Source organism: Lepidothrix coronata, unplaced genomic scaffold, assembly GCF_001604755.1.
Source record: "Lepidothrix coronata isolate B3197 unplaced genomic scaffold, Lepidothrix_coronata-1.0 Scaffold99, whole genome shotgun sequence".
Lineage (NCBI taxonomy): Eukaryota > Metazoa > Chordata > Aves > Passeriformes > Pipridae > Lepidothrix > Lepidothrix coronata.
The window spans coordinates 3,655,193-3,679,954 of NW_016690279.1; the positions used below are offsets into that span (position 1 = coordinate 3,655,193).

Below are 24,762 nucleotides of genomic sequence, written 5' to 3' on the forward strand. Positions count from 1 at the left end.
GGGACCGGGACCGCGGCCGCGCTGGGGCCGCGCCGGGCGGCCCTGAGGGTGCCGGAAGTGACGCGACAGAACCGGCGCTGTCGGCGCCACAAAGCTCCCGCGGGCGCGGGGCGGGCGGCGTGAGAGAAGTCGCTCTTGCCGGCAGTGCGCAGGCGCAGGCGATGCCCCGGCTCCCTCCGGCGCTCCGTAGGCGGCCGCCCCGCGGCCCGCGGCGGGGTCAGGGCGCGGGCGGCCATCTTGTGGCGGCGGCCCCGGCGGGTTGTTGTCGGTGAGGCCGCGCCGCGCCCCCCCCCGCGGCGGGCGGAGCGGCCCCGGCCCCATGTCCTCCTTCTCGGAGTCGGCGCTGGAGAAGAAGCTGTCGGAGCTGAGCAACTCGCAGCAGAGCGTGCAGACGCTCTCGCTGTGGCTCATCCACCACCGCAAGCACGCGGGGCCCATCGTCGCCGTGTGGCACCGGGAGCTCCGCAAAGGTGCGCGGGGGAAGGGGGGGTTGGTTTGTTCGTCGGGGGCCGCTCCGGGAGCCCCGGGGCCGGTTCCTCCTCATGGCGGTGTCGGAGCTCCGCGGGGAGAACTTGGTGACCCGGGAGGCGGGAGTTTAACGGAGCCTGGGCGCTGTTTTCCTGCTGTTGTGGTTGTTTAATAAACTTTGCGGGGAAATGCCTGTGTGAGGGGTGTTTCCCAGTGCATGCTGATAAAGGCGGCTTTTGGGAAGGCAGGGGATGGAGACGCAGCGAAGCGTGGTTGTGAGGATGCTCAACCTCGCTGCTCTCTGCGTGTAAAACAGAGACGTACGGATTGTGCTCCCCTGGGTGTGCTCAGGGCAACTGAGCTGTTTACCTTTTAGATTTTGGTTTTAAATTCTTGGGTTTGGATTCATACAATTCGCCCATTATAGAATTGCATTAAGGGGAGAAGAGATAAGCAAAGAAAAGGTGGCTGTAGAGATCTACGTGTATATCTCCGTCTGTATCTCTTTGGTGCTGTCATCCAAAAATACTTTGAGCTTTTTTTTTTTTCCTTGCAGATTAACTTGACTGAAGTTAAGGTAGTTTTCCGGATGGTTTCATCATGAAGTTAGGGAGATTGGCAGTGTCAGTGTCTGGTGGAAGGGGGTTGGAATTAAGTGTTCTTTGAGGCCCCTTCCTACCCAAACCATTCTGGGATTCTGTGTGAATGCCCTGTCCCCAAGTTCAGCTCTGAAACCAGCCAATATCACCATTCCCACCCCTGGCACCAGCAGTGTGAGCCCTTTGGAGTAGCTGGAGTATCTTCTGTGTGACTGGTACAAAGTTTTGGAAGATCCCAGCTCTACCTGCTGTAGAAATGAGCACTTTGTTTTCTGCTTCGAGGGTGTTTGTGGCCTTTGTGCTCTGAGGAAACAGTGAATCCCACTGATTCTGACCACAGTGAGATAGAAACTAGTGGTGTCAAAATAGGAAAAGTTATGGTATGTGGAAGAAATTCGATGTTGCTCTGTCACAGCATTGTTTGGAAAATATTTGGGTCTCTGCAATAGCTTTCCCCTACAGTTTCACTCTGTTCTGAATTATGGGGTTCTATACCAAGTATTTTTCCTGAAGTTAATTAATAAAAAATGAAATCCATTGTTTTATTAATTTACTGGTAGGTTAGGACAGCTTTTTTTTAGTCATGTGTTTAAAACTTGTTTATTACACAGCTTTTTTCAGAGTTGAGGGGTCACTGTGCACAAAAAGGATTAAACTCATGTTTGTGTTGTGGGTTAAAAAAGAGCAGAAGTGAGGAGATTTAGAACTACTTGGCTTCAGGATTCCTGACTTGCCTTGGTAACAGAGAAATATTTTGAACTTTTAGACTGCAAATCTATAGGCAACTTTGAAAGACATGTTAATGATTCTGGGTGAAAGAAGTGAAAAATAAAGGCAAACTCTCTCTCTCTCTTTTTTCTTTCCTTCTTTTTTTTCCCTTTCTCAGCAAAATCAAGTAGGAAACTTACTTTCCTGTATTTAGCAAACGATGTCATCCAGAACAGTAAGAGGAAAGGTCCTGAATTTACCAGGGAATTCGAATCTGTTCTTGTGGATGCATTTTCTCATGTTGCCAGGTATGTTGCTGCATTTCTTCAACTTTCCTCTCTAGGGATTTGCATCCTTCTTATTCAAAGTTTAATTCAACTGGATTTTGTTGTTTGTTATTGTTTTTTTAAGTCTCAGGGATGCTCGTACCCTGTCTCTAATAGAGATTGGATTCTGACTGCTTTGCAGCTGGGAACTGTTTAGTGTTAATATTTCTGTTTAGGCAAACTTGTTTGTGTGTGAACCAGCCCTTCACACCCTATGGATCTCATTTCAGTTGTTCCCAAAGGATCTGGCAGATCTGTTCCTGAGCAGTGAAACTGAACAGTTGGGTGTGTTTATTAAAGCCACTTAATGAATGGCTCTGCCCCACTGTCAGAAGATGTTTTGGGTCACTGGATTGTCACCACCCCCCTGCTTTGAGCGTGGTTTCTTTGTGTGTTGCTTGTTCTACCTGGTCAGTAGTGTCCTTGCTGGAGGAAGGAAGGATTTCCTACATAAAAGGGAAGAAGTGATGCAGCCTCCACCTTATCAGAAATGGACTGTAGTTTAGTTGAGATTTTCTCTAAATAGCGTAATAATTCCTGTTATCTCAGCTAAGCAACATCAATGCTCTGGGTGTTTGGTGTCTGTTCTGGAGGGCTGTCTGATGTCAGTGTGCTCTCTGACTGCATTTAAGTGCCTAATGATCCAATCAACCTGCTTTTAATTGCAACGTTATTGACTGAAACAACTGTTTAAAGTTAATACTCTTGAGCTGTAAACATGTCAGCTTGAGGGTATTTTATAACTCTTCTTGCAAATTCTGAACGATAGCAGGTTTCTTCCTTTACAGCTTTGCCTGCCTTTGCTTTGGGGTGGGAATGTGGGGCACTTGCAGGCAATCTTTAATTCCAATAAAGGGGGAAATTGGCCACAAATGTGTTTGTCTCAGACACTATGAGAAAGATTCTCTCACATGTGCATATATTGCAGTGGGTGCAGCTGGTAGTTTGGAAGATGCTCTCTTAAAACATGAGGAGTGTTGATCAGCTGAGCTGTAATGATTTCCTAATCTTTGAACAGAGAAGCAGACGAGGGCTGCAAGAAGCCCTTGGAACGATTGCTGAACATCTGGCAGGAGAGGAGCGTCTATGGCAGCGAGTTCATCCAGCAGCTGAAACTGTCTATGGAAGACTCCAACAGCCCCCAAACAAAAGGTAAATGCATATTGCTGGTCATGTGCATTTTGGTTTTAAATTGGTGTGTGTTTCACTGGAAGTACCATGAGGAGTTGAGCTCTGGGCTCCTTTAGTTGAGTTGTAGCCCGAGCTGGTCGTGGGCATTCTTCAGGATTGTCTCAAAGTCTGATTTTGTGTAAACTCGTGGTTCTGGTTTGCAGGTGTGTTGCCTTGTGAGTTGTGGCTGGCAGTGAGCTTAACTCGAGGTGATGTGTGGTGCTGCTTGTGCAGACAGAATCCTCCAGGGCTGCCTTTTGGGGTGAAGGGAAGTCAGTTGTGCAGGGAACTGTTGCATCCACCTTGAGTCAAGTGTCCCACTCTGCATCTCTGAGACTGGTCAGCTGGGTTTATTATAATGGCTTATTCAGTGTTGTTAGTGCTTTCATTCTCGTGTTAATTGTTTTGTTTTGCATAGTTACTGTGTTTTATTATGATTCAGCAAGGAATTTTTAATAATTGAAGTCTGGAATATATGCCCAGAAGCTTGTCTGGTCTCTTTTTTTTTTTTTTGTTACATCATTTGGGGAAAATTTTGCATCATTTAACACCATTAGAACATCACAGTTATAACCTTATTACTGCATGAGACATGAGAAACTGAGCATAAGCTTATGTTTACTGTGCTTTGATACTGCTTTGGCAGTTCCTGCTTCTTTTATAGCACCTGAAAGTGTTTCACTGGTAGTGCTGCAGTGGAAAGAGGGAAGCAGCAGGATGCTTAAGCTACGGAAGGTGAGGTTTGTTAAAAATCAAGGGAATATTTGTCCACTTTGCAGCTAAAAGAAGTGGATGCCCCATTCCTGGAAGTGTTCAAGTCTGGGTTGGATGGGGCTCTGAGCAACCTGATCTAGTGGAAGGTGTCCCTTCCCATAGCAGGAGGGTTGGAACTGGATGATCTTCAAGGTCCTTTCCAACCCAAGCCATTGTGGGATTCTGTGAATGTCAGTGTCATCAAATGAGCCTGAATGACATGGCTGCTCTGGTCATACTTTGTTCTATTCCCCGCAGAGGTGCAGTGCTGTGAGAGAGTTGGTTTGGTCATTAGTAAAGGGCTCTTATGCTGTACTTAGGTGGTGAAAACAAGGTCTGATGGAGCTGGTATTTAGTGCAGAATTAATATGAAGACATGAGCGTTACTGAGACCTGTATATAAAGACTTACACCTATGGCTGTAGCTCTGTGTTTTTTTCTCACACTGCTTCAGGCAGAGCTGCTGGGTGAGTGCCTTAGTAGCTCCCACCAAAGCCCTTCCCCTGCTTCTGATTGAGCTATGACTTTTGGAAGGTGTTGCAATTTTTTGCCCAAATGCTGTGAGCCAACTGCCCTGGCCAAAGGAGTTGTCTCATCTGTGTGGCTCAGAGGGAGTCTCTTCTCTGAGGGGCGAAGGTGAACAGCCTCTGTGTGAACTGGCTCATGTTGGGGTTCCTCTTGTCTGGGTGCAAGGTCTGAGGCACCTGTGTGTCATCAGAGGACAGAATTTACATGCCTGAATTCCTGCTGAACTCATTAACAGAGGATTTGAAACTGTGAATTTAATGCATGTGGGTAGGTGTTCCACAAGTGTTCAACTTTGAATCCAAACACACTGATAATTGATACCATGTGTTGTATTTCCTGGTCAATTGTCAAACAGCTGTTGCTCAGTGTCCTCTCTCTCTGGCTGATGGTATCAATCACTCCTGCTATTATTGTCTTTTCAACTTAAAAATTTTTGTACAAAATCAAACCCTTCCTAAGTGTAACAGACCTTTGTCTGTGGGAAGCAGAGTGAAGGAATACAAATGCTGTAAGAACTGCTGTGTGCACAACTTCACTTGGCGAGGAACTTAGCTTTTGTCTGGATAAGAGGAGATATTAATGTAGTATCTTCTATTTGAGGGAAAGCTCAGGCCTTTTCATGAGTGTGAATGCTGCTGCCTTGTCAATTCGTTGTCAAAAAAACCCTGAGATTTTTAACCTAAGAGAAAAAAAAATTTGAAAAATTCAGCAGAGCTGTCCTTTTTCCTTGTTTTGACTGGCTTGTTTTCAAATTAGCTTCTTAATGGTAAAAGCTAGTTTCATCTGGATTTCTAAGATAAATTGGTGTTTGAGTTTCTAGTGGGTGACCGTGTTGCAGAAGGCTTTGTGGTAGTTACTGTATTCTGTTTTCAAACAGGTGAACATAAGCAAGATGGAGGTTAAGGTTTCCTGTTTTGTAGCTGTAATGATTGTCATAGATGTGGAAAACCATAGTCCAGTGTTCATCCAAACCCCTTCTGGCTTCCTGCATTTATGTGCACTGAGGGTAGACACAGCTGAGACACATGCACTATAAGTGTCTGCAGACTGGTTCAAACTGTGCTGTTAAAATGTTGGAGCTCCTTAAGAGCATCTGGTGCTGTTGATAACAAGTACCTGGTGCTTTTGTTCAGCCCAAGGAATGGCAGCAGGTCAGTGCAGGTAGTTCTCTGTGGCTTTTTCATGTTGCAGTATCTCAAATTCCTGGGCTGGTGGGTGCTGCTCTCTGAGCAAGATGGCTCTGCTTGGCTTGAGAGCACCACAGAGTTGTGAAGCTTGTCAAAATGAAGCTGAGTCCTGTGTCAGTGAGGAAAGATGCCTTTAAAGCTCGCTGGTGTGTGTTGCAGTGGTGCAGCTTGTTTAGTGAGTAGCAAGGCCTTGGGTAACACACAGCAATTCCTTTGGCTGCACATGCTAAATTCCTGCTGTGGAGCAGAGCTGATTGCCCTGATAACGAAGCATTCCCTTCAGAGAGGCAGAGAGGTAAAAGAACTGGCCATTTCTAAGCATTGTATTCCCTGTTTTGACTCCTCAGTGGTGCAGCTGACTACCAGATTTTAGTCTTTCAGGTTCCTTAAGGAGATCTGCATATACATGGAAATGAGCTTTTGAATATTGATGTATTGTTTTATCTGTAAATGTATTCGTTAAGCTTGCATTTGCTTTCTCATTAATCTCATTTTTATTAGAATGTTTCTTTTCACAAGCAATAGGGAAGAGAAGAACCACCCATTTCTCTCAAAGCCTGGAAAAACTAGGTCTTAGAGGTTTGATGTGAAACCCTTCAGGCAATACAACCGATCTAGCTGACGTGTTTTCTTTTTGTTGTCTTTGTAATAAGCAGTTGAAGGAGGTCCTTGAACGTGCTGTGATATAGGAGTGTGTCACTCTAACACAGAACTGAGCTGCTCCCCGACTGCTCTCATTGTGTTTATGTTGCAAATTTTGGCACAGGAAGTCAGACCCGTATTAAAAAATGGAGAAGAAAAGAGGGGAGAGCAGTCAGGGAGGCTTCTGAGGGCAGCTGGAATAAAGGCACCTGGGGACAGGTCTGGGTGTGGTTTTGGAGCAGGACAGCCCCAGGTACACTTGAACTAGGAGAGACTACCAACAAATACGTGTTGTAATGAGAGCTTAAACAATGAGGAATAATCTACCCCCAAAGAGAGAGGGAGTTAGAACAGTTGGTGGGAGTCCTGGACAATTAGAAGCCTGTTTACCTCTAAAACCAGTCCTCAAGAGATGAGAATAAAAAGGTAAGCACCTGAGATGGGAAGATCTCCCGGGTTTCCAGCTGACAGGAAAACTCATACACACTCAGCAAGGCCTTTGACTCACCTTCCTCAAGCCACTGGAGACAGTTTGAAGACTGAAAAGTTGGTGCAGAAATACTTCTGCAGGTCTCTGTGGACATTGCAACAGCGAGGTAACAACCTGGAGTGTCACTGCAAAGCTGTTAGGAGAGCTGTTGTCTTGGAGAAAGGAGGTGCTTTACCCTATGGAGGTTTCTAGGGAGTAGTTTGGTTTCTGAGCTGTGAAGAAGACCCCAGTGAAGCAGGAAAGCTGACTTCATTTGTAGTAGGGGCTTCTCTCTTTTCTCTAAGTCCATTCAAGATGGGCTCTTGATTTTCCTGGATGGAGCTGTCAGTATTCTACAAGGATTTTTTGTTTTTTTTTTTTTCAGGAATGTGTTACAGTCTGATCAGTCCTGATTGCTTGCTTTCCCCTTCTCTGGCTGGATTTGACAGGCTTTTTTGGAAGCACAGGCTGCAATGGTTGCCCAGCCAGGGTGTGTTATAATTTGTGCCATGCTTCTGTTCTCTTTCGGGAGTCTTTTTGCTCTCTATGCTCTTGAGTTTGAAAATAAGTGGGGGTCTTTTTCTATTTTGATTAAATTGAGGTGTTGTTTTTAGGATTTTCCAGCAACTGGTGCCTAGGGCTGCAGGTGCTCAGCACCACCTACTTGAGAGTGGTTCCAATCAGACTCACTTGGCCTTGGTCAGATGGAAAATTCAATGAAGTTTTGTATCCTCTGTGTTAGTGGTGAGCAAGTGTAATGTGTCTTGTGGTAGACAGTTGGCAGCACAGCAGGAATAGCTCTTCAGTAATTTGAATCTCAGCTCTCTCTCATTTTAATTTTCACTTGTGTGCGTGCTGTGGTCATGTGTTCTTCTTTTGGTTACTATGCTTATCCTCTGTTGGTTAATTACTTTATGATAAGTACACACAAGTGATAAACAGTGATGGCCTGTTGTGTTGGGCTGGGTAACTTTAAATGCTCTCTTTGGCCATTTATCATCTGCTTGTCTCCTGTTCAACCCAACTTGTGTCTCTTGCAGACCTCAGTGGGCAGCAGCTGTTTTCCACATTGATCTGGTGTCTCACTGGTTTGTCAGTCAAATTATCCAGCACTCTGACATCAGTTGGGTACATACAATAATTAGACTGTCCCTTTTTCTAAGCAAGATAGCTTTGCTCTAGCAAACATCAAGAGTTCACTTGTTTTAGGGTAACTGTTTTCTGTGCTGCTTTGCCTTCCTTGAGTGAATCTGTTCTCTAACAGATGTGTTTGTGTCTGCCTTGGGAAGGTCGTTCGGCTCTTTCACCACCATGAGCAGGATGTAGAGCACCTGTGACTTACTCTGCATTAAAATGAAGTTTTTTCATGTGTCCCACCTGACAAGGCAGGCAAAACTGCACTTAAGGACAGACCTTTTTGTTTGCTTCCTCGTTAGAGTGGAGCAGGCTGGGTTTTTTTAAACCAAGTGATCTTGGAATCAAAGAATGTATAGACTCTGTCCTTGAACTCTATGATTATCTCGGCAAGACTTGATTCCATTGAAGAGATGTTCTCAAGACTGTCCAAAGCTTTCATAGCCATTACCTAGGATCTTATTAATTTTGGTGGCAAGTCTGAAGAATGATCTGTCTTCTTCTGAAGGTTTTGTGACTGGATCAAAGGCTACATTAAAACTTCTGACTCTTTAAATAAGCTGTCTGTTCCCTTTCAAGCTCATGTTTGCCATGCTGAGGTTCATTTGAACAACACTGTCCTGCTTTATGAAATCCCTGTTTTTGAAGTGTTACAGGTTGCCTGCTTGGAGTCCATGCCCTGCCCATCGCTGTTGTTGCTGTCACATCTTGGAGTTGTAGTTTCACAGAGCTGTCCCAAAGCCTTTATTTTGTTGGAAGAATGGAAGCTTGAATAACCAGCAGTTATTTTGTTGATTGTGGGACCACAGTGAGCACGTACTTTGATGCAAAAAGATAACTTGAAATTCTTCTGTCTGTGTGTAGTTCGCATCAGTGCTTCATTTCTGCTGGTAGAAATCCTCACCTGCACACACAGTGTTACCCAGGGCATCTAAGCAGGGTTGAAATCTGTCATTTATTGACAAGTGGCACATTTCTTTGCCTTTCCTGCTTTCAGTGTGGGAGGCACAAACATGTATGCAGTGCACACTGCTGATGTATGTTCTTGTACTGGCGTGTACAGAGCTGCATGTTGGGGCAAAATCAACCTTTTATTGCTGTTTTGCATTTGAGCGTTTGGAGTACGATGCCAACTTCAGAGTCCAGCTGTGATCGTCCTTCTCTAGAGAGCTTAATCATCAGAGCATCTGGTACAATTCTTTTGAAGTAGGAATAGTTAAGGTGGGCAGGTCTGGCGTCCAAGTGAGTTGTTTCTTTGTCTTCAGTTGCAGAGGAGAAGAAGTCTCTAAAGCGAACTTTCCAGCAAATACAAGAGGAGGAAGATGATGATTATCCTGGGAGCTACTCACCCCAAGACCCTAGTGCTGGGCCACTGCTGGTATGTGGGATGAGTTGAGCGTGGGAGAAGCTCTGGAAGTCACAGAGTCATGTCCCCTGTGTCCCAGTCATGTCCCCTGTGTCACAGCCACAAGGTGGAGCTGACAACAAGTGAAATAGATTTAGCTGAGATGCAGTTTGGGGCTGAGAAGTCCATGTGAAATGCAACAGGTTCTTTTTATTCCTGTTGCAACAGTGTGCCACTTCTGAGCAATTCCAGGTAGTCTAAGTAGTGCTGCCAGGAAAGAATCTCAGAGGACTGCTAGAAGAGCAGACCATATTTTAAATTCTTTCTAAGTGTGTAACCTCTCAAACCCCAAGTTGTAATACAGTCAAAATGTAATTATTTTTTTGCAGGCCATCTCTTTCAATAAGCTGTTAAAAAGCTCTACCTTTGATAGGTTTGTATGGAGCTGGTAGGAAAACTGGCTCTGAAGACTTTTTGAGGCTCACACATTAGGTGTGTGGAAATAGCTGGAACGAAGTAGCAAATCATTCTGGCCATTTGAGGCTGCAGAATGAACATATGTTAAACCAGAGTCTATTTGAAGAGGATAAAAAATTACACCATCCATCTGGTAAATTGTAAACATTGAAAAATAAAAATAAATAACAGTTGTCAAGGAAATAAGTGAAAATTTTTTTGTTGTTTTTACCTCCAGATGCCTTGCAGCTTATGGTTTCTCTTGCTGATAAACACTCTCTCTGTTACTCTTGGAAATCATTTGCAGTTTGCAAGGAAGTAGTAAATATTAGGTAATGGAGTTTTGTTTTTCAGATAAAAAATATTTATTTAAGATTTGTCAGTTTTATTAGTTTTCAAACTATTGAACTGTAGTTTAAACATCAGTGGTTGTGTTTACAGGGCTAGTCTCTCCTTTCAAAAACCTCCAGTTGAAACTTCAGTACTTTTAAAAGAAAGAAACAACACTTTGTTCTCCCTGATTAGGGAGTCTCTCTTTCTCCTTTTTTTATTTAATTATTGTTTTGAGCAAGGAGGAAATATGGCATGTCAGGGAAGGTCCTCTTCAGGCTGTCCTCATCCACGTCCTTTTTAAGCTGGGATAAGTTTTGAGTGAATTCATTCAAGCTGACACATCTTTCCTCAGTGCACTAAAGCAGCTGAGAGCGGAGCTGAGGGCAGCCCAGTTCAGTTGCAGAAAGCTGTGTTCTTGCAGAGAGCTGGCTGGGCTGGGTGAGGACAGCCATGGCTTTGCAAAATCAGGACATTGTAAAGTTGGCTTTAACAGGAAGAACTTTTACCATCATCGGAGTTTATGGTCGGTAACCAGTTACACAGTTCTAAACCTCATCACGAAGGAAATCTGACACAGTTTTGTTTGGACTGGAAGAAATTTGGGGTTAGATATTTTTGCACCTTTGGAAGAGAAAAAAAAAAGGTGTTCATACAACCCTGTGAGGCAAAGAGTCAGGGATGCTTGCATAAAAGATTCAGTCCCACCTTGAGGCAGCACACAAGGCTGGTGGCTGTGTCTCAGACTGGTGTGGTCATGTCCTTCTCATCTATGTCTTAACATGATCACTTCTCTTAATTGGAATGAGAAGTTTTCCACTGCAGAGTCTTGAACAAGCCGACCCTGCTGTAATTATGCAGGAGTTCCCGCGCGCTGGGATAGTGTAAACTCAGTGAATGCTCCCTGTGTTAGGAAGCAACGGTTTAAAATTTATTTGAAGAAAATATTCCCCAAATAGTGGCTTTCAAAGGTAGGTGAGCTCAGCTGCAGTGGCCCACATCCCTGGGAAATGGATGTGGTTAAGGTTACCTGGTTTTACTGTTGACTCACTTGACTTGTAGACCGAGGATTTGATCAAAGCCCTACAAGATCTGGAAAATGCAGCGTCAGGAGATGCGACAGTGCGGCAAAAAATTGCTTCCCTGCCTCAGGAAGTTCAAGATGTTTCATTACTGGAGAAAATTACAGGTATGAGACCGGTAGATGAATGAACATGGGTCCAAAGAATAACTCAGAAGTCAAAATGTGGGGGTTTTTTTAAATAATTGTAATGGTGAATTCCTGCTTTTGTGCCTTGCTCTCTAGCTCCGGGGTAATTAAGAGATAGCAATCCTGTGAACTAACATTGAAGATTAAACTTACATGGCTGCTTCTATTTTTTTTGGCTTGGACCAAGGCTTTTGTACTTGGAGAGCATCAGCAGCATGTTGCAAGAATATAAAGGAAATTGGGCCAGAGTTGTCAAATGGGTGTGTTTGCTTTTGAACACCATGACTGTTAGGATATCTTGGAATTTTTATCAGGCTATGCTTAGTACACACAGACTCCTTGATTGATATATTTTTGCGTTCTATCAGACTGCTGAGTATACACACACTCCTTGATTGCTATGGGAAAGGAAACTCACTACCCCCATTAATCTGTCAGTCTTTGTTTAAATGAACTTCTACAATTACATTTGAAAAGTAATTTTAATAGAAGCATTTAAAGGTTGAACTGATATGACTCTTGTTCCTGGAGGGACTTTTAATTTAAAACTGATTATGAACTATCACTCTTAGACTGTGTGCAGTTCCTAGATTTGTGTCAGTACACTGGGAGTTATTCAGATAAAGGAGGAATTAACAAGTGCACACTGTTTAAAAATGGAAACCACTGGAGTTGTGTACCTGAAAGTGCTGCCTAATGTTTTAGTTTAATTAACCTGTTCATAGAGGCTGACTTCATAGATTTATATCCCCCCTTCTCTGACATCTCTGCAAGGATAAAATGCCGTCAGTCATGTCAGCGTCTAAAATACAGCCCAAGAAGAGGGAGTATGTCCTATTTCCTGTATATCCCCTGTCATAACAGCTCTTATTTTCCTGTCAAGCCAGAAAGGTGTTTACAAAGGAGACACCATTGTGCCTGTGGCTGGTGGTGAATTGTAAATGACTGAAAGTTTTTAAACTTTGTCCTCTAAATTACCCAACACTTCTCACGCAGACAAAGAGGCCGCGGAGCGGCTCTCGAAGACGGTGGACGAGGCGTGTCTGCTGCTGGCCGAGTACAACGGGCGGCTGGCGGCCGAGCTGGAGGACCGGCGCCAGCTGGCCCGGATGCTCATCGAGTACACCCAGAACCAGAAGGATGTGCTAACGGAGAAGGAGAAGAAGCTGGAGGTGAGTGCCGGGTTACCGGGGCCGGCAAGCTGATTGGCTCGCCAAACACTCCCCTTTCACTCCTAATCTGTGGGTTTCTCCTGAAGGGGGATGGTTCTTGTTTTTATCTTTACGTTTTATTCTAGTTGTTGTATTTAAATTTCTTTCCAGGTGTTATCTTTACGTTTGATTCTAGGTGTTTCTTTTATGTTTGCGGTATAACGGGTAAGAAAGCTGTGTAAAATCTGGAGGATGCAAGTCTGTTCTCATGTTCAGTCTAGATGTTTTAATGGGCACCTGGAAGGCCCAGAGCTCTATACTTCTTAAAATAAAATAGCCTCACCTAATACAGTTGCTTCAGATTTACCCTATTTTTTTTTTATGGCATCCCCCTTTTTCAAAAAGTCAGTCTCCGTTTACCATCATTAGCTTGGGGTTTTTTATATTGCTTGGTTTTTTATTATTCTTTTCCTTATTATTGGGTGCCCCTCATCTGCCTCCCCAGCCCCTGCTTTATAAGGGGAAGCAGTTTAAGCCACATCAACTCTCCATCCTTGAACAACCACTTACCTGTCGCTTCTGTGGTGGAGTGTAAATGGGGCTGACAGTGAAAGACAGTGAACTGCACTTCCAGCTCCCCTGAACAAGGAGGGCAGGTCCCTAAAGCAGCACAGGGCTGGCTGGGCCTGAGCTGAGCCCCCCTGCACGGCCCAGCACCGTGTGAGGCTGCAGAGCCAGCTGTTTGCAGCTGTTTATCCAAAACGTGCTTTCTCCATGGAAGTTCTTTCGGCACCACGTCGCGGGACTAGTGTGGAGTTTAATTAATGACTGTGGTTGTGTGTCACTGTGCCATCTGCTAAACTGCCCCTCGGCGGCACATTAAGGGCTCCTCTGCACCGTGGTGCTGGTGATGAACAGCTGCTGCGGGGTGGGACGGGAGGGGACGTGGAGGACAAAATCTCCTGGAAGGAGACTCTGCTGCAGCAATTGCAGGCTCTGTTTACTGTCATGGAAGACCTCGTCCTCTGACAACTCAGCAGCATTGTTCCCAGATAAATTTCATTTGGAGTGTTTTCTTTGCTGTGTGTTTATACTAGAGTTTCTCAATGCCTTGTGACTGAATTTCTTCAAGCGTAGTGTCAGTCTTATGACTGACTCAGTAAAAAGCACTTTAGACGTGGATACGGATAATGCCATAAAACCAAATCCTGTTTGGCACCTGATTTATTTGCTGTGGAAGTCTTGGATCAAGTCTTGGTTTTTTTCTTGTTGAAAGAAGGACACCTGTCTAATAGAAACATAACTGTGTATGTGAAAAAAATCATAAATGATAGACATATTGCTGTTTGGTTTTAAAAAAGGCAAGAAGTAGATAGCAAAATGTTGCACAGTGATGTTTTAAAAGGCCCAGAGCAATCCATAAATTTGAGTCAGTTGAAGACTGTGAAACTGAGAAATCCATAATGACAACATGAAATTAAAATTTCTAATGCACTAGCTGAAATGTTGTGACAATTGTGGGGTTTTTCTGTTTGAAAAAATATCTTTTTTTTTTGGGAAGGAATGTTACTTGAAAATTATAACTCTGGCAGAGGCAGAAATGCAATCCTGAAAATTAAGTGTTTCACTGGCTGAGCTGCTTTGTTAATGGGAATAATCCTGCTGATGGCAATGGGACAGGCTGCTTGCTTGCTATTGGGTGTAAACACAGGTCTTCATGACATTGGAAAATAAAGAATGATCTTATTTAAATATCAGGATCTTATTAAATATCTGTTTAGATTAGCATCTCTGTCGTTCTACCAGACAAGGTGCCTCAGTGCTGTAACAGTCTAAACAGTTGCAGGAAATGCCACTCTAACACTGAACAGGAGGCATAATTGATATTCGTGTCAGCTCTCAAACCTCAGTGAGGGATGTTGCCTGATTACAGCGTTCCATTGTTCTGGCCTTGTAGAGGGTTAATAAACAGTGGAAGATGCTGGTTACAGATAAGGCAGGCCAGATCTGCTTATCAGCTTTGTTTGAGACTTTGATGTTCTCACAGTATTGATAAGCCTGGATTTTTCTTTGTAGTGCTAATAAGCATTTTACTAGAAGGATCTGAAACTCTTGTAGCAATTATAAATGTATTAAAAAGCCAAAACATTTACTCTGGCAAAATCTGAAGTGAGGAAATAACTTAAAACAATCTAATTTTACATATCTTCTGATTGTAGGCTTTGCTCTCTGGATGTATCTTTTCCACAATCTTTGGTACTATGAGTTTTTCCTCTTGTGCTGTAAGTTTCCTGACTCAGATGAGAGGATGTTTTTTGGACAGAAGATGGGTTGTTTACTTTGTTATCCTAATCTAGCCAAGACTGCTGGGTTGGGGTGAGGGGCTTCTGACAGTAATATAAGTCAGGGCTTTATTTTAGCATGTGGAAATGTCTAATTTGGAAATCACTCTGGATGGGTTTTTGTATTTTATTTACTCACAAAGTCTTTCACTGTGATAACAATGGAAGGAGCTAATCTGTGTTTTTTGAAAAGCAGCTTTTGTGTTCTAAAGAGCTGCAGTTGTTTATTAATCCTGTTAATGCTGTCCCTCATGAAACAGCAGATTGTCAAAACATACATAAACTCCCTGTGTTTGTGTGTGGTGGGCTAACGCTCAGAATACTCTGATGTCAAACCCCTGTGACACAGCTCCTGTCCTCAGTTGCAGAAAAGCTGTTTAATTGAGGGATACTCTGCTGAGAAAGGTGGCTTTGGAAAGGAATTACACGTTAGCACAGATACAGCTTGAGTGAGAAAGGGCTGAAACAGTGAGGGGTGAAGAAGCACTGGTGATACGAAGGGAGAAAACTGGCACAGAGCCTGAAGATCATAACATATGGACAAACTCTGGCTTTAGGGTAGCAGTGGAAAAAATTGAAAGTGTAAAAATTAGGATTTCTTTGTTGGGGGGGTAAGGTGATACCTTGATTGTAGTCTAAGAGTGCTTAGAAGGAGAAGACAAAGTTCCTTTATTTCTGGCAATCAGCAAAATCAGCTGGCCCAAAACTGCTGCCAAACAGCCTATAGCAAAGTGTATGTTTTTAAGGGTAAATAGTCCTTGGGTTAACTTATTGAAAGGTGTGGTGGATGCTGCTGTTGAGCAGCTGAACACTGAATTTCTCTTTGAATGGTGCTTCATCTCGCTCAGCAGTTGTGGGCTCAGCACTGCAGCTGCTCTCTGATCATCCACGGCCGGGCTGGATCAGAGGTGGCCTGGCCTTTCAGAATAGCAGGGGACAGGAAATGAAATCTGCTTTCAGACAGGTGTAGAACCAAGAACTGTTGTTTTCTATAAGTGTGAGATAAGATGTCTTTGTATCTCGCATGAGTATTTAACTTCTAATGAAAGTTCCCTGATTTGTGTTATTTTTGGCCACTGCCGCCCCGTTACAATTACAGAGCACAATCAGCTGGGGAGGTTTTTGTTCTCCAGCACCTGAGCCTGCACAACTTCAAGGGGAACGGTTGTCTTTTGAAGTCAGTGCACTCTTCTGGAATGCATGGCAGGCAAGGAGAAAAAATCCAGGGAATTAGTTTGTGTAAAACTGAAATGTAGCAGTGAGATATCAGGGAGAACATTCCATGTTTGTGTGCCAGGCAACTGTAAAATGAAGTCAGGTAAATAGATGGGACTGGAAGAACCAAGGGAAAGCAGTGCTAGGAAGTGGCAAATTGTGTGGAAGCTTTATGGGTACCTGAAATAACTACTGACAGTAGAAAACCTGGAGTAAGTGAAGTTGTTTTAATCTCCTGGGGAAAAGAGGCAGAAAAAATAGAGATGATTGTGCATTCAGAATTCCTGTTTTGATTTGCAGTCAGTGGAGGCAGTTCTTTCACATCCCTTCTGTCCCTGTGTTTGTGACAGGAGGAACATCCCATAGCACAGACAGTACACGTATGTAGTGCAGTGTGTGTGGGGGGGTGGATACAGTCAAATAAGTGTGTTTGCATGTCTGCATATATAAATATAAAGAACATACTATATTTAAGATCCAGTTTGGGGGAAATGCTCTGACTCTTGACTGCAACTGAAAAACTGTGACTTAGAGTCCTGCTGAGAGCTGTGAGGGTTTTTAGATGTTTGTGGGTTTTAATATTCATGGTTTCAAGGCACCTTTAATAAGGTGTTAAAGCCCACAGGAATTTGCAAACCCTCTTTGATAATGCATCTCTGAGGGGTGAGGTACACTCTCACTTGAGGTTTTCTGGACTGCCCAGCACTACACATTTTCTTGAAATACAATTTGGTTCAGTGGGTTAATAGGCAATTTGTTGCTGTGCTGCTTCCACTGCCTGGCTCTCTGTAGCATGTCAGTGTTGGCATGGCTTTGTGGCTGCTGCTTCCCTCAGACAGGAATTCTTGGGTTGTGATATATTCATCTCAGTGGTTTACACAGTAAAACAGGAGGTGAACTTTTAGTTTTTCTGCCAGGGAACAAAACTGTCAGTATTTCATGTGCATGGAGTAGCAGGAGCAGCTGTGGGAACCAGCAGCAGAGGGGTCGGCTCTGCGCCTCGGGCAGGGACATCCTGACAGGAACACCCAGACACGGTGTCCATGGGGTCTGTAAAACCAAAATGGTGATTACTGGGACAAGAAGTGCAGGGCTGTGCACCAGTCCTGCCAGCTGTGAGCCAGTGGTGCCTTTGGGAGTGTGGGACAAGAGCACAGGATGCAATTCCATGGGGAATCTGGGTCTGTTGGGCCGTGTATGGCTCAAGGCAACATCTGTGTTTCTTTGCACGATGCAAGGATACAATTTCTACATTTTGTAGGTGCTTGTAGGCATTTATAATTATAGTAGTGCTGCAAACAGAATCATACTAAACAATAAAACCAAATAAAAATCATCCAGTATTAACATAAAATGTTTTTATGCATTTTACTGAAGTAAATGAGCGTGTGACCGCTCTTTTGCTTAGCTATAAAAGCATTAAGATGCTTGGAGAGGTGAATGCGTAGCTGCTTGCTTGTACCTGACATGATGATTTTTGCTGTGAACATCAAATGTACTCTCCCAATGTTTATTTTAGGAAGGGTATTTTGCAAATGAAGCGAGTTTTTGTGTCCATCATACAGCAGCAGCCTGGGCCCTTTGAACGTTTCAGAGGCTAAGGCTTCTCCAGCAGCTGGAGAAATGCTCTGTGGAGGCTTCTGCTGCTGGCTCTTCTGTTGATCTAAACAAAGAGGAGAGCAAGGAGACGAGTTGCAGTTTCAGAGTGTGTAATTCTGCCAAGAGGAGAAACACGGTCTCTGCTGAAGCGTGATGAATGATGCCACAGAAGAAAGAAGCCTTGTCAAATTTAAAAGAGCAAGACTGAACAAATTTAAGGTCTGAAAATGAACTGAAACTCCGTAAGGAAATACATCATTCAAGCTCTGATTCCTGGACTGCATCTTTCAGATAAAAACCTCAGATTTACTGGTTTAGTGCTGCTGCAGAACGAGGAAACCTGGCTTCACCACTGGCATTTGGTTTCACTTTGCTTTTGAGGTCAGTTCTGCTACACTGAACTTGTGAAATGGCAGAACTTTCCCTTTCTGTTCTTATTCTAACATGTTTTAATGAATATGTTTTAAGAATACTTTCCAGTACTTTACTTGCCTCATAAGTGGCAAGGAGCACAAGCTAAGGAATACCTAATCAACCTGCTGCAGTAGTGTAGTATATTTAGTGTTTATAAAGACAGGTTTTACCTGGCCATATAAACACATGCCTGTCAGACCTTTCACTTCATTACATACTCTTCAAATTTCTGCTGAGCCTCTGGGGCATTTTCCCCTAACTTCTGTGGTCTTTTACTTTCCTACAACTGGCTCAAGCTGCAGCATATCAAAACTGAGACTGACTGGCTGCTCTTCCTATTCACTTTCCAAATTCTCATTAATGACTGGATGTTTATCAGGGGATGCAATTGCTGTGTTGACTTACAGCGTGTTCCTGCTTGACCCTGCACAGGGATGGACATGTCCAGTGCATGCTCTGAGCCAAAATAATCCGAGTCCGTGCTGTGGAACTCGACAAGGTGAACCCGGCCACGCAGCAGTGCTCGGGATGAATTTCCTGTCACGTCGATTACAGTCACTTGTATAACGTTCAAGCAAGGCTGCTTTGGAATGAAACACACTTGTCAGATCCGTTCAGTGGTGGTTAGTTCTGATTTTGCATTTGTTTCAAGGACTGAGTATCTGATTCTCTTGGTCACTGAGGATGTAGAACGCTGTGCACCGTAAGGGAATGTTGATTAGCGAAAGCATCCGCGTGGCACAGTGCCAGCTTTTTCTCTATCATCCTGAAACTCCTGCTTACAGCAGAGATCTCATTATTTTGTGTAAAAAAAAAAAAAAAAAGGCAAATAGCATCCAAATACTATTAATCTTAATATAGGCCTACCGTGCAGTGAGGCAATTAGCTCGACACAAGGAGTACAAATGAAGGCCTCGGGAAGCAGCGGCTTCTTTTAACTGTGCTTGGCATTTGTTCAGTTTTATGGAGTGGAAGGACCTTATGCAAAAATCTATAAGTTGCAGTTTCAAAGCATGTCATGGGCTACGTGAAAAACAGGGTTTCCCGTAAAACCTCCTTCCGGAGTCCTGCATTGCAGAATATGGCCAGAACTTGTGGAAAAAGCAAAGCCCCCAAGCTGGAAGGGGGTTCCTCGTCTCTGCTGCTGTGTATTCCCAAGTGGAGCAGCCAGCATTCCCTGTCCCAGCTCCAGCTCCCAGTCTCTCCTTCCATGAGTCAGCACAGCTCAGGATCAGAGGAATGGAGAGGGTTAAGCATGCAGGGGACAGTTCTCTTTCATGCTCTGTGTTGTGTATCCAACCCAGTCCAATCAAGTTCAGTAAGTATTCCTCTATTCTAGGAAATATTTGGTTCCTGGATTACTCCCTTAGTTTCCATTCCTGAATTTAGTGATGTTTTTCTGAGCCAGAGTTTTTAATGGTTTGGGGACTGTTGCTGCCTTTTCCTTGTATTTTTTTCTCTCTATATCATTTTTTTTTACTTTATTTTTTGACACGTAAAATTTAAACCTTTTGTGTGGACTGCTTAAGACTGGCATTAACCTGCTAGTAAAGTGGAATTACTTAGAATTGCAGATCCTCTTCAAAAACCATTGCTCCCAGTCCTGACTGTCCATGAGACATGGCAGATCCTGGTCCTCTAGTCAGATTTGCCTTGGAAGTGGAAGGACATTAGTCTTCCCATGGAGGTTTTTACGTAATTGTTTTATGTGGATCCATAATTGGATCCATAAATCCATAACTGTTTTGCACGGACCTTGGCAATTCAAGCCACATTTGAAGTATTTTTGGCTTATGTCTGGAATTTGCACCTTCTGCCCATTTATCAGACCTGGAAGACTTGCCAGCTGCCTTGCCCTTCTTATTTCTTTCCTATCTCTACTAAGAATTTTTACAGAAGAAAGAAGCACCTGCTGATACTCACTCTTGACAGTTTGACATTCTTGAGGAAGCGCTGCCTGTTCTTTCCTGGCTGGATATCCATAACTCCCTGACAGTGGCCTGAATTATGATTTTTTAATTTTATTTTAAGATTGTCTTCTCGGAATGTCTGAGTCCAACCTCTTCCACCTTCTGTGAACATTTGGAATAGAGTAACACAGTAGATATTCCTGTCTCCTGCCTTGCAGTGCTGGGGATGTGCCAGCCGTGAGCAGAGCAGTCTGGGCACCATCTCTCGCTTTCCCCAGTGTTGGCTCCCACATTCCTCTTGGAGAAGAATGCCAAGTGTTGGAATGCTGTGCCTCTGTGGCATCCCTCCTTATCTGCTGCTGTTCTCTATTCATGCTAAAAAATCTGGGAGTTTGTTTTTGTTCTTTTGTCTTCATCTCCTGGCTTTCTCAACTTGTTTCCCTCTTTAAGAATTCCCCGAATAGTGTGATTAGGGATGTGGGTGCATTCTTATTTTGATCCTGATTCTCTGTCTTTCATTAAAATAAGAAAAATCCCTGCAATCCTAAACTAATGCGTCACCTTCTCTTGATTTTTTTTGTTTTGTTTTGTTTTGTTACTGTTCTCTAGGCCTGAGAGCAGCATCCTGCAGTTCAAGGAACTGGAGGGCTTTGTTGGGATTATTTCAGTGTGTATCCTGTGTATGTTTACAGATATGTTTGGTTATGATGGTATATTAACTCACAGGGCCTCAGAAAGGATTTAAGTTTGAGATAGGCTGTTAAAAGACATTCTTATTTGGTGCTGGCAGGAAATTTATGGGATGTATTTACATAGTTATTGCAGGGAGTTGTTGCGATTGACGGTGGCTCTCACTGTTCTGATTCAAAATAAGGAAACACAGAGAGTGTAAACTCCTTGCTTGTAACCCCACAGGAGCTGCTGTGCTTTGATGTTTGGAGAAGGTGAAGAGAATTTCCATCACTGAGAAGGTTAGAAAGTCTGGATTAAAGTTGTAAACTCTTCAGAAAGATGTTTTGATTAAACATGTGCCTAGTTTTGTTTGATCTTCATAGATATAAATTTCTGTTCTCTGGTAAACTGTTCTCTTTGCCAAGTAATTAAGAAATAAAAAGTAAGTTGATATTGCAGCTGGCTGTGTGGGAGCCTGTTCTGTGCATGGTTTTTATCTTAATCTTAGTGTTTCCTGCATTCTGGAGGCGCCACGAGAAATAGACCTTGTGTAGCTGGGTAAAGACTGACACATTCCAAAAGAAATTATGTGATATTGGGGTTTTATTCCTTCAATTTTTGTCTACTGTTGCATGAATGTTTAGAATCACAAAACTTTGAAAATTGCATAGACATCAATCTTTGGTTGAGCTCCTGTATTGGATAACTTGGATGTGTGTGGGGCTGTTCTTAAGTGCCCTTTTAGCAGAATTGACCAAGGTATGGTTCTTTCTTCCATTTTCAGGGTCCAAACTCCTTTCTCTCCTCATGACAGATGAGTCACTGGTGTCTCTGAGATACGGGGGGATTTCTGCACATAGACAGGGATTTCTCACTGGACTTTAACTGCTCAATCCAGACCTTATTTGTGGAAAAGCTACAAGTTTCCTCTTCAGGGATTTTTAACTTACTGTTTTTCTCCCTTTGTAATAAAATTCTGAATATTTTAGTGTCTGTATCCAGCATGGGTGTATCTTTCCCTGGTTTACATTCAGTGATCCTGCCTGTCTTTCCATGCCAGTCTCACAGCACAGCTGCTGGGGTTGTAACGTCAGTCATCCAACAGCTCATTGAGGAGACCCTCAAATTTGACAACCAAAACTTGGGTTTGATTTAATGACTTGAAAGGGAAAATTGGATTAATTAAATGTTCAAAACTGATCAAGCTTGAAAGCAGTGAGCATTTTGGCAGCATTGTAATACCTGTGGTGTGCCTAAGCCTGCGGCCTCTGACAGCGGAGGAACACTGGTAGCAGGCGAGAGTCAGTCTTTGGGTAAGAACACAAGGATAGAGAGATCTCTGCAGTGAGACTTCTCTCAAATGCTCTATCAGTGTCCCCCAGTGGGGGGCATTTTTAATGTAAAATAAGTAAGGCAGGGCAGGGATGTTGGTTTAGGGATGCCAGAGGCTGTGGGCAGGCTGTGAATTCTGGTGCAGCTGGCGGGGTCTGCAGTCGTGCCAGCAGTTGCTGAGTGCACCAGGGCCTGGCCACCCTCTGTGAGTCCTCACCTGGAAGATACTCCTGGCTTAACTAACAGCACTGTTAATTAACCTGTGCTTAATCTTTGTTCTCCTGTCTCTTTCCCTCAGGAATATAAACAGAAGCTTGCTCGGGTAACCCAGGTGCGCAAGGAGCTGAAATCCCACATCCAGAGCCTTCCAGACCTGTCACTGCTGCCCAATGTCACGGGAGGTCTGGCACCTCTGCCATCTGCTGGGGACCTGTTTTCAACAGACTAGAACAAACCCTGTCCCCCAGTTTCCATTATTACCAGCAGAAGTAAGAAGACTCTGGTGTTGGCTGGAAGTCCAGTCTTCCAAGTTCTACAGTAGGAAGGAACTTGCAGACCCTGCTTTCAACCTCTTGGCTGCTCGTGCTCACCCTCTCTCTGTGTACACTGGCTCCTGTGAGGGGAGGAAGAGGAGTGAGCTCTCTGAGCTCTAAAGGGAGTGGGGGTGGTCCGTACAGGCAAACTTCTCTCAGTCTTTTCCCATACTCCTTAGTTGCTGTTTGCTCTTAGCACTTGCTGCCCCCACAAAAGTCATGAGAATCATGTACACACATGCCTGGGAAGCTTTCAGAGGAAGGTTGACCGTGAGACATCTTCCCTCTGTACAAATATTGTGTTATTTCTGAATAAGTCTTGTCTGTTTTAGTTGGGTTTCTGAGCCTCATCTCTGAGAGCAGTGGAGCCTGGAGTGGGCCTTGTCGGGGGTGTGTGTGCATGTGAGTTCTGTGCCACATCAGCATGAGGGGAGGGCATCTGCTGAGCAATGGGACAGGGAAGGGCTTTTCCTAAACCTGCAGTTCTTCATTCTGCTGTGGGCCTGTCGCGTGGATAGTTCCCATTTGGCAGGGGCATAAATTGAAATCACAGGCAATAAAAATAAGCAGCTTTTCTTTGTGAATTAGAGATAGACTCAAGTTACACTGTGCTGAGCAAAGCAGAACTGGATGTTACCTAAGTGGGAGTGGAAGTAAATTTTGTTCTAGCTACCTTAGATTTATACCACATTTTTCCTCTTCATTATACAAAGTTAAATAGTGATGGAAGCTTTGGTTTAATGAACTGAGAGCCTGGAGTGGTGTATGGCATCTGCTGGTGTCCCTGTGACAGGCGTTGTCTGGTCTGCTCTCAGGATGGTTACATTGAAAATACAGTGCTATAAGCTCTCTCCATAGCTTTAGTGAAGTTGTCTGATGCACAGAAGTTAAATGTGGTATAAATATTTATTTATATAGAAAATAGACCCATATATATGCACATATCCTGTATGCACATGTACCATGTCCATGCATGTAGATATTAGAAGGATGTACTTAATTTTGTGTCACAGATTATTGTGAGTTGATTTTTATAATCAGGAAAAGTGTAAAAAAAAAAAAAACAAACAACCAAATTTAAAAAGCTCTTTAATTCCATTATGTTGCTGGCTAGTGTTTTAGCTGCCAGGGGTGTAGTTACATTTCACTTTGTGTGTTAGGTCTGACAAGCTGGACTCTGATCACTGAACCATTCCAATTTGGATACAATTCTGTTTAAATTTAGCACCTCTCACTATAAACAGGTTAAATTTCTGGAGAGACTTGATCTGGTAACGCAGGTTTTGCAGCACAGAGGCCGAAGTGAGCTGAGGTGCTGTGTCTGTGCCTCCCTGTGGTCTTGAGCTGCTGCTGTCAAAGCCAGGAAAGGAAACCTGCAGAAACACAAAGCTCGTTCTGCTCCACATTAATTTATTTTGCAGGGTGTTCAGTAGCCCATTCAGCTCTCAGTTACAGCAAACAACATGGCATCTTTTGATCACTAAGTTGTTCAGAAGCTTAAGTCCTTTTCCTACTGACAAGTACTTCTTTTTGTCCTTTTTTAACGCTCCTTGCACCCTCACTGCCCAGCCAGGAAATGTGTTTTTAGTTTACAGGAATTTTTCCAGTGGCAGAACTGTCTGTTCCCTGAGTTGGTTTGACTGTGCAGCCTTTTATGGTCCAGACTTTAGATAAAGCACTGTACATTCTCTCTGCTTTTGCCAAAAATGAAAAACAAACAAAAAAAATCCCACCAAACGTCGAGAACCCAAACCAAAAGACTCTTTTCCATCCTGACTCAGCTTATGGAGTTACCCCAAGGCTGCTTAAACCAAGTTATTTTGAGCATTGATTGAACGTGTATCCATTATAGGACAAAAAAGCTGTCAAAAAATGATGTAGACAGATGTGTTGGCATCTCACACTTGTGTTTCAGGCAGATCTGTGAGAGAGTTGTCTTTTTTTTTCCTTTTTAATTGAAATGTTTTGATTTTTTTTTTTTCCAAATATATGTGTGTGTTTTATTTTGCTTAATTTAAATGAAGTCTTGTGGGTTTTAATTGTATTTGTTTTACTTTTTGGGCAAAGGGCATCTGGTGAACTGGGTGACATTCTCTCAAGGTTAAACAGATTTCCCCACGGTGTGTCTTTTTTTAACAAAAGCTTAAATCTGTATATTGAATTGACTTAGGAATTAATTTAGACATATAGGCTGCCATTTGACAGCAGTATATTCTGAAATGTCTGATAGATATCTATTTTTGAATAAAGAGGGTGTCATTGAACAGTA

The 24,762-nt window shown here is 43.4% G+C and overlaps 1 protein-coding gene across 2 annotated transcripts; it reads left to right on the forward strand.

Annotated features, from left to right (window-relative positions):
• The first annotated feature begins 219 nt into the window (after nt 1-219).
• Nucleotides 220-24,762, forward strand: RPRD1B (regulation of nuclear pre-mRNA domain containing 1B). Of its 2 annotated transcripts, none has more exons than XM_017822696.1 (7): nt 220-470; nt 1,954-2,083; nt 3,120-3,253; nt 9,250-9,362; nt 11,178-11,304; nt 12,322-12,497; nt 22,259-24,762. In XM_017822696.1, the coding sequence occupies exons 1-7, from the start codon at nt 320-322 to the stop codon at nt 22,406-22,408; spliced, it is 981 nt and encodes a 326-aa protein (XP_017678185.1). In that variant the 5' UTR covers nt 220-319; the 3' UTR covers nt 22,409-24,762. The 2 variants fall into 2 exon arrangements, with proteins under 2 accessions (XP_017678185.1, XP_017678186.1); XM_017822697.1 differs by lacking the exon at nt 22,259-24,762 and adding an exon at nt 20,872-22,242.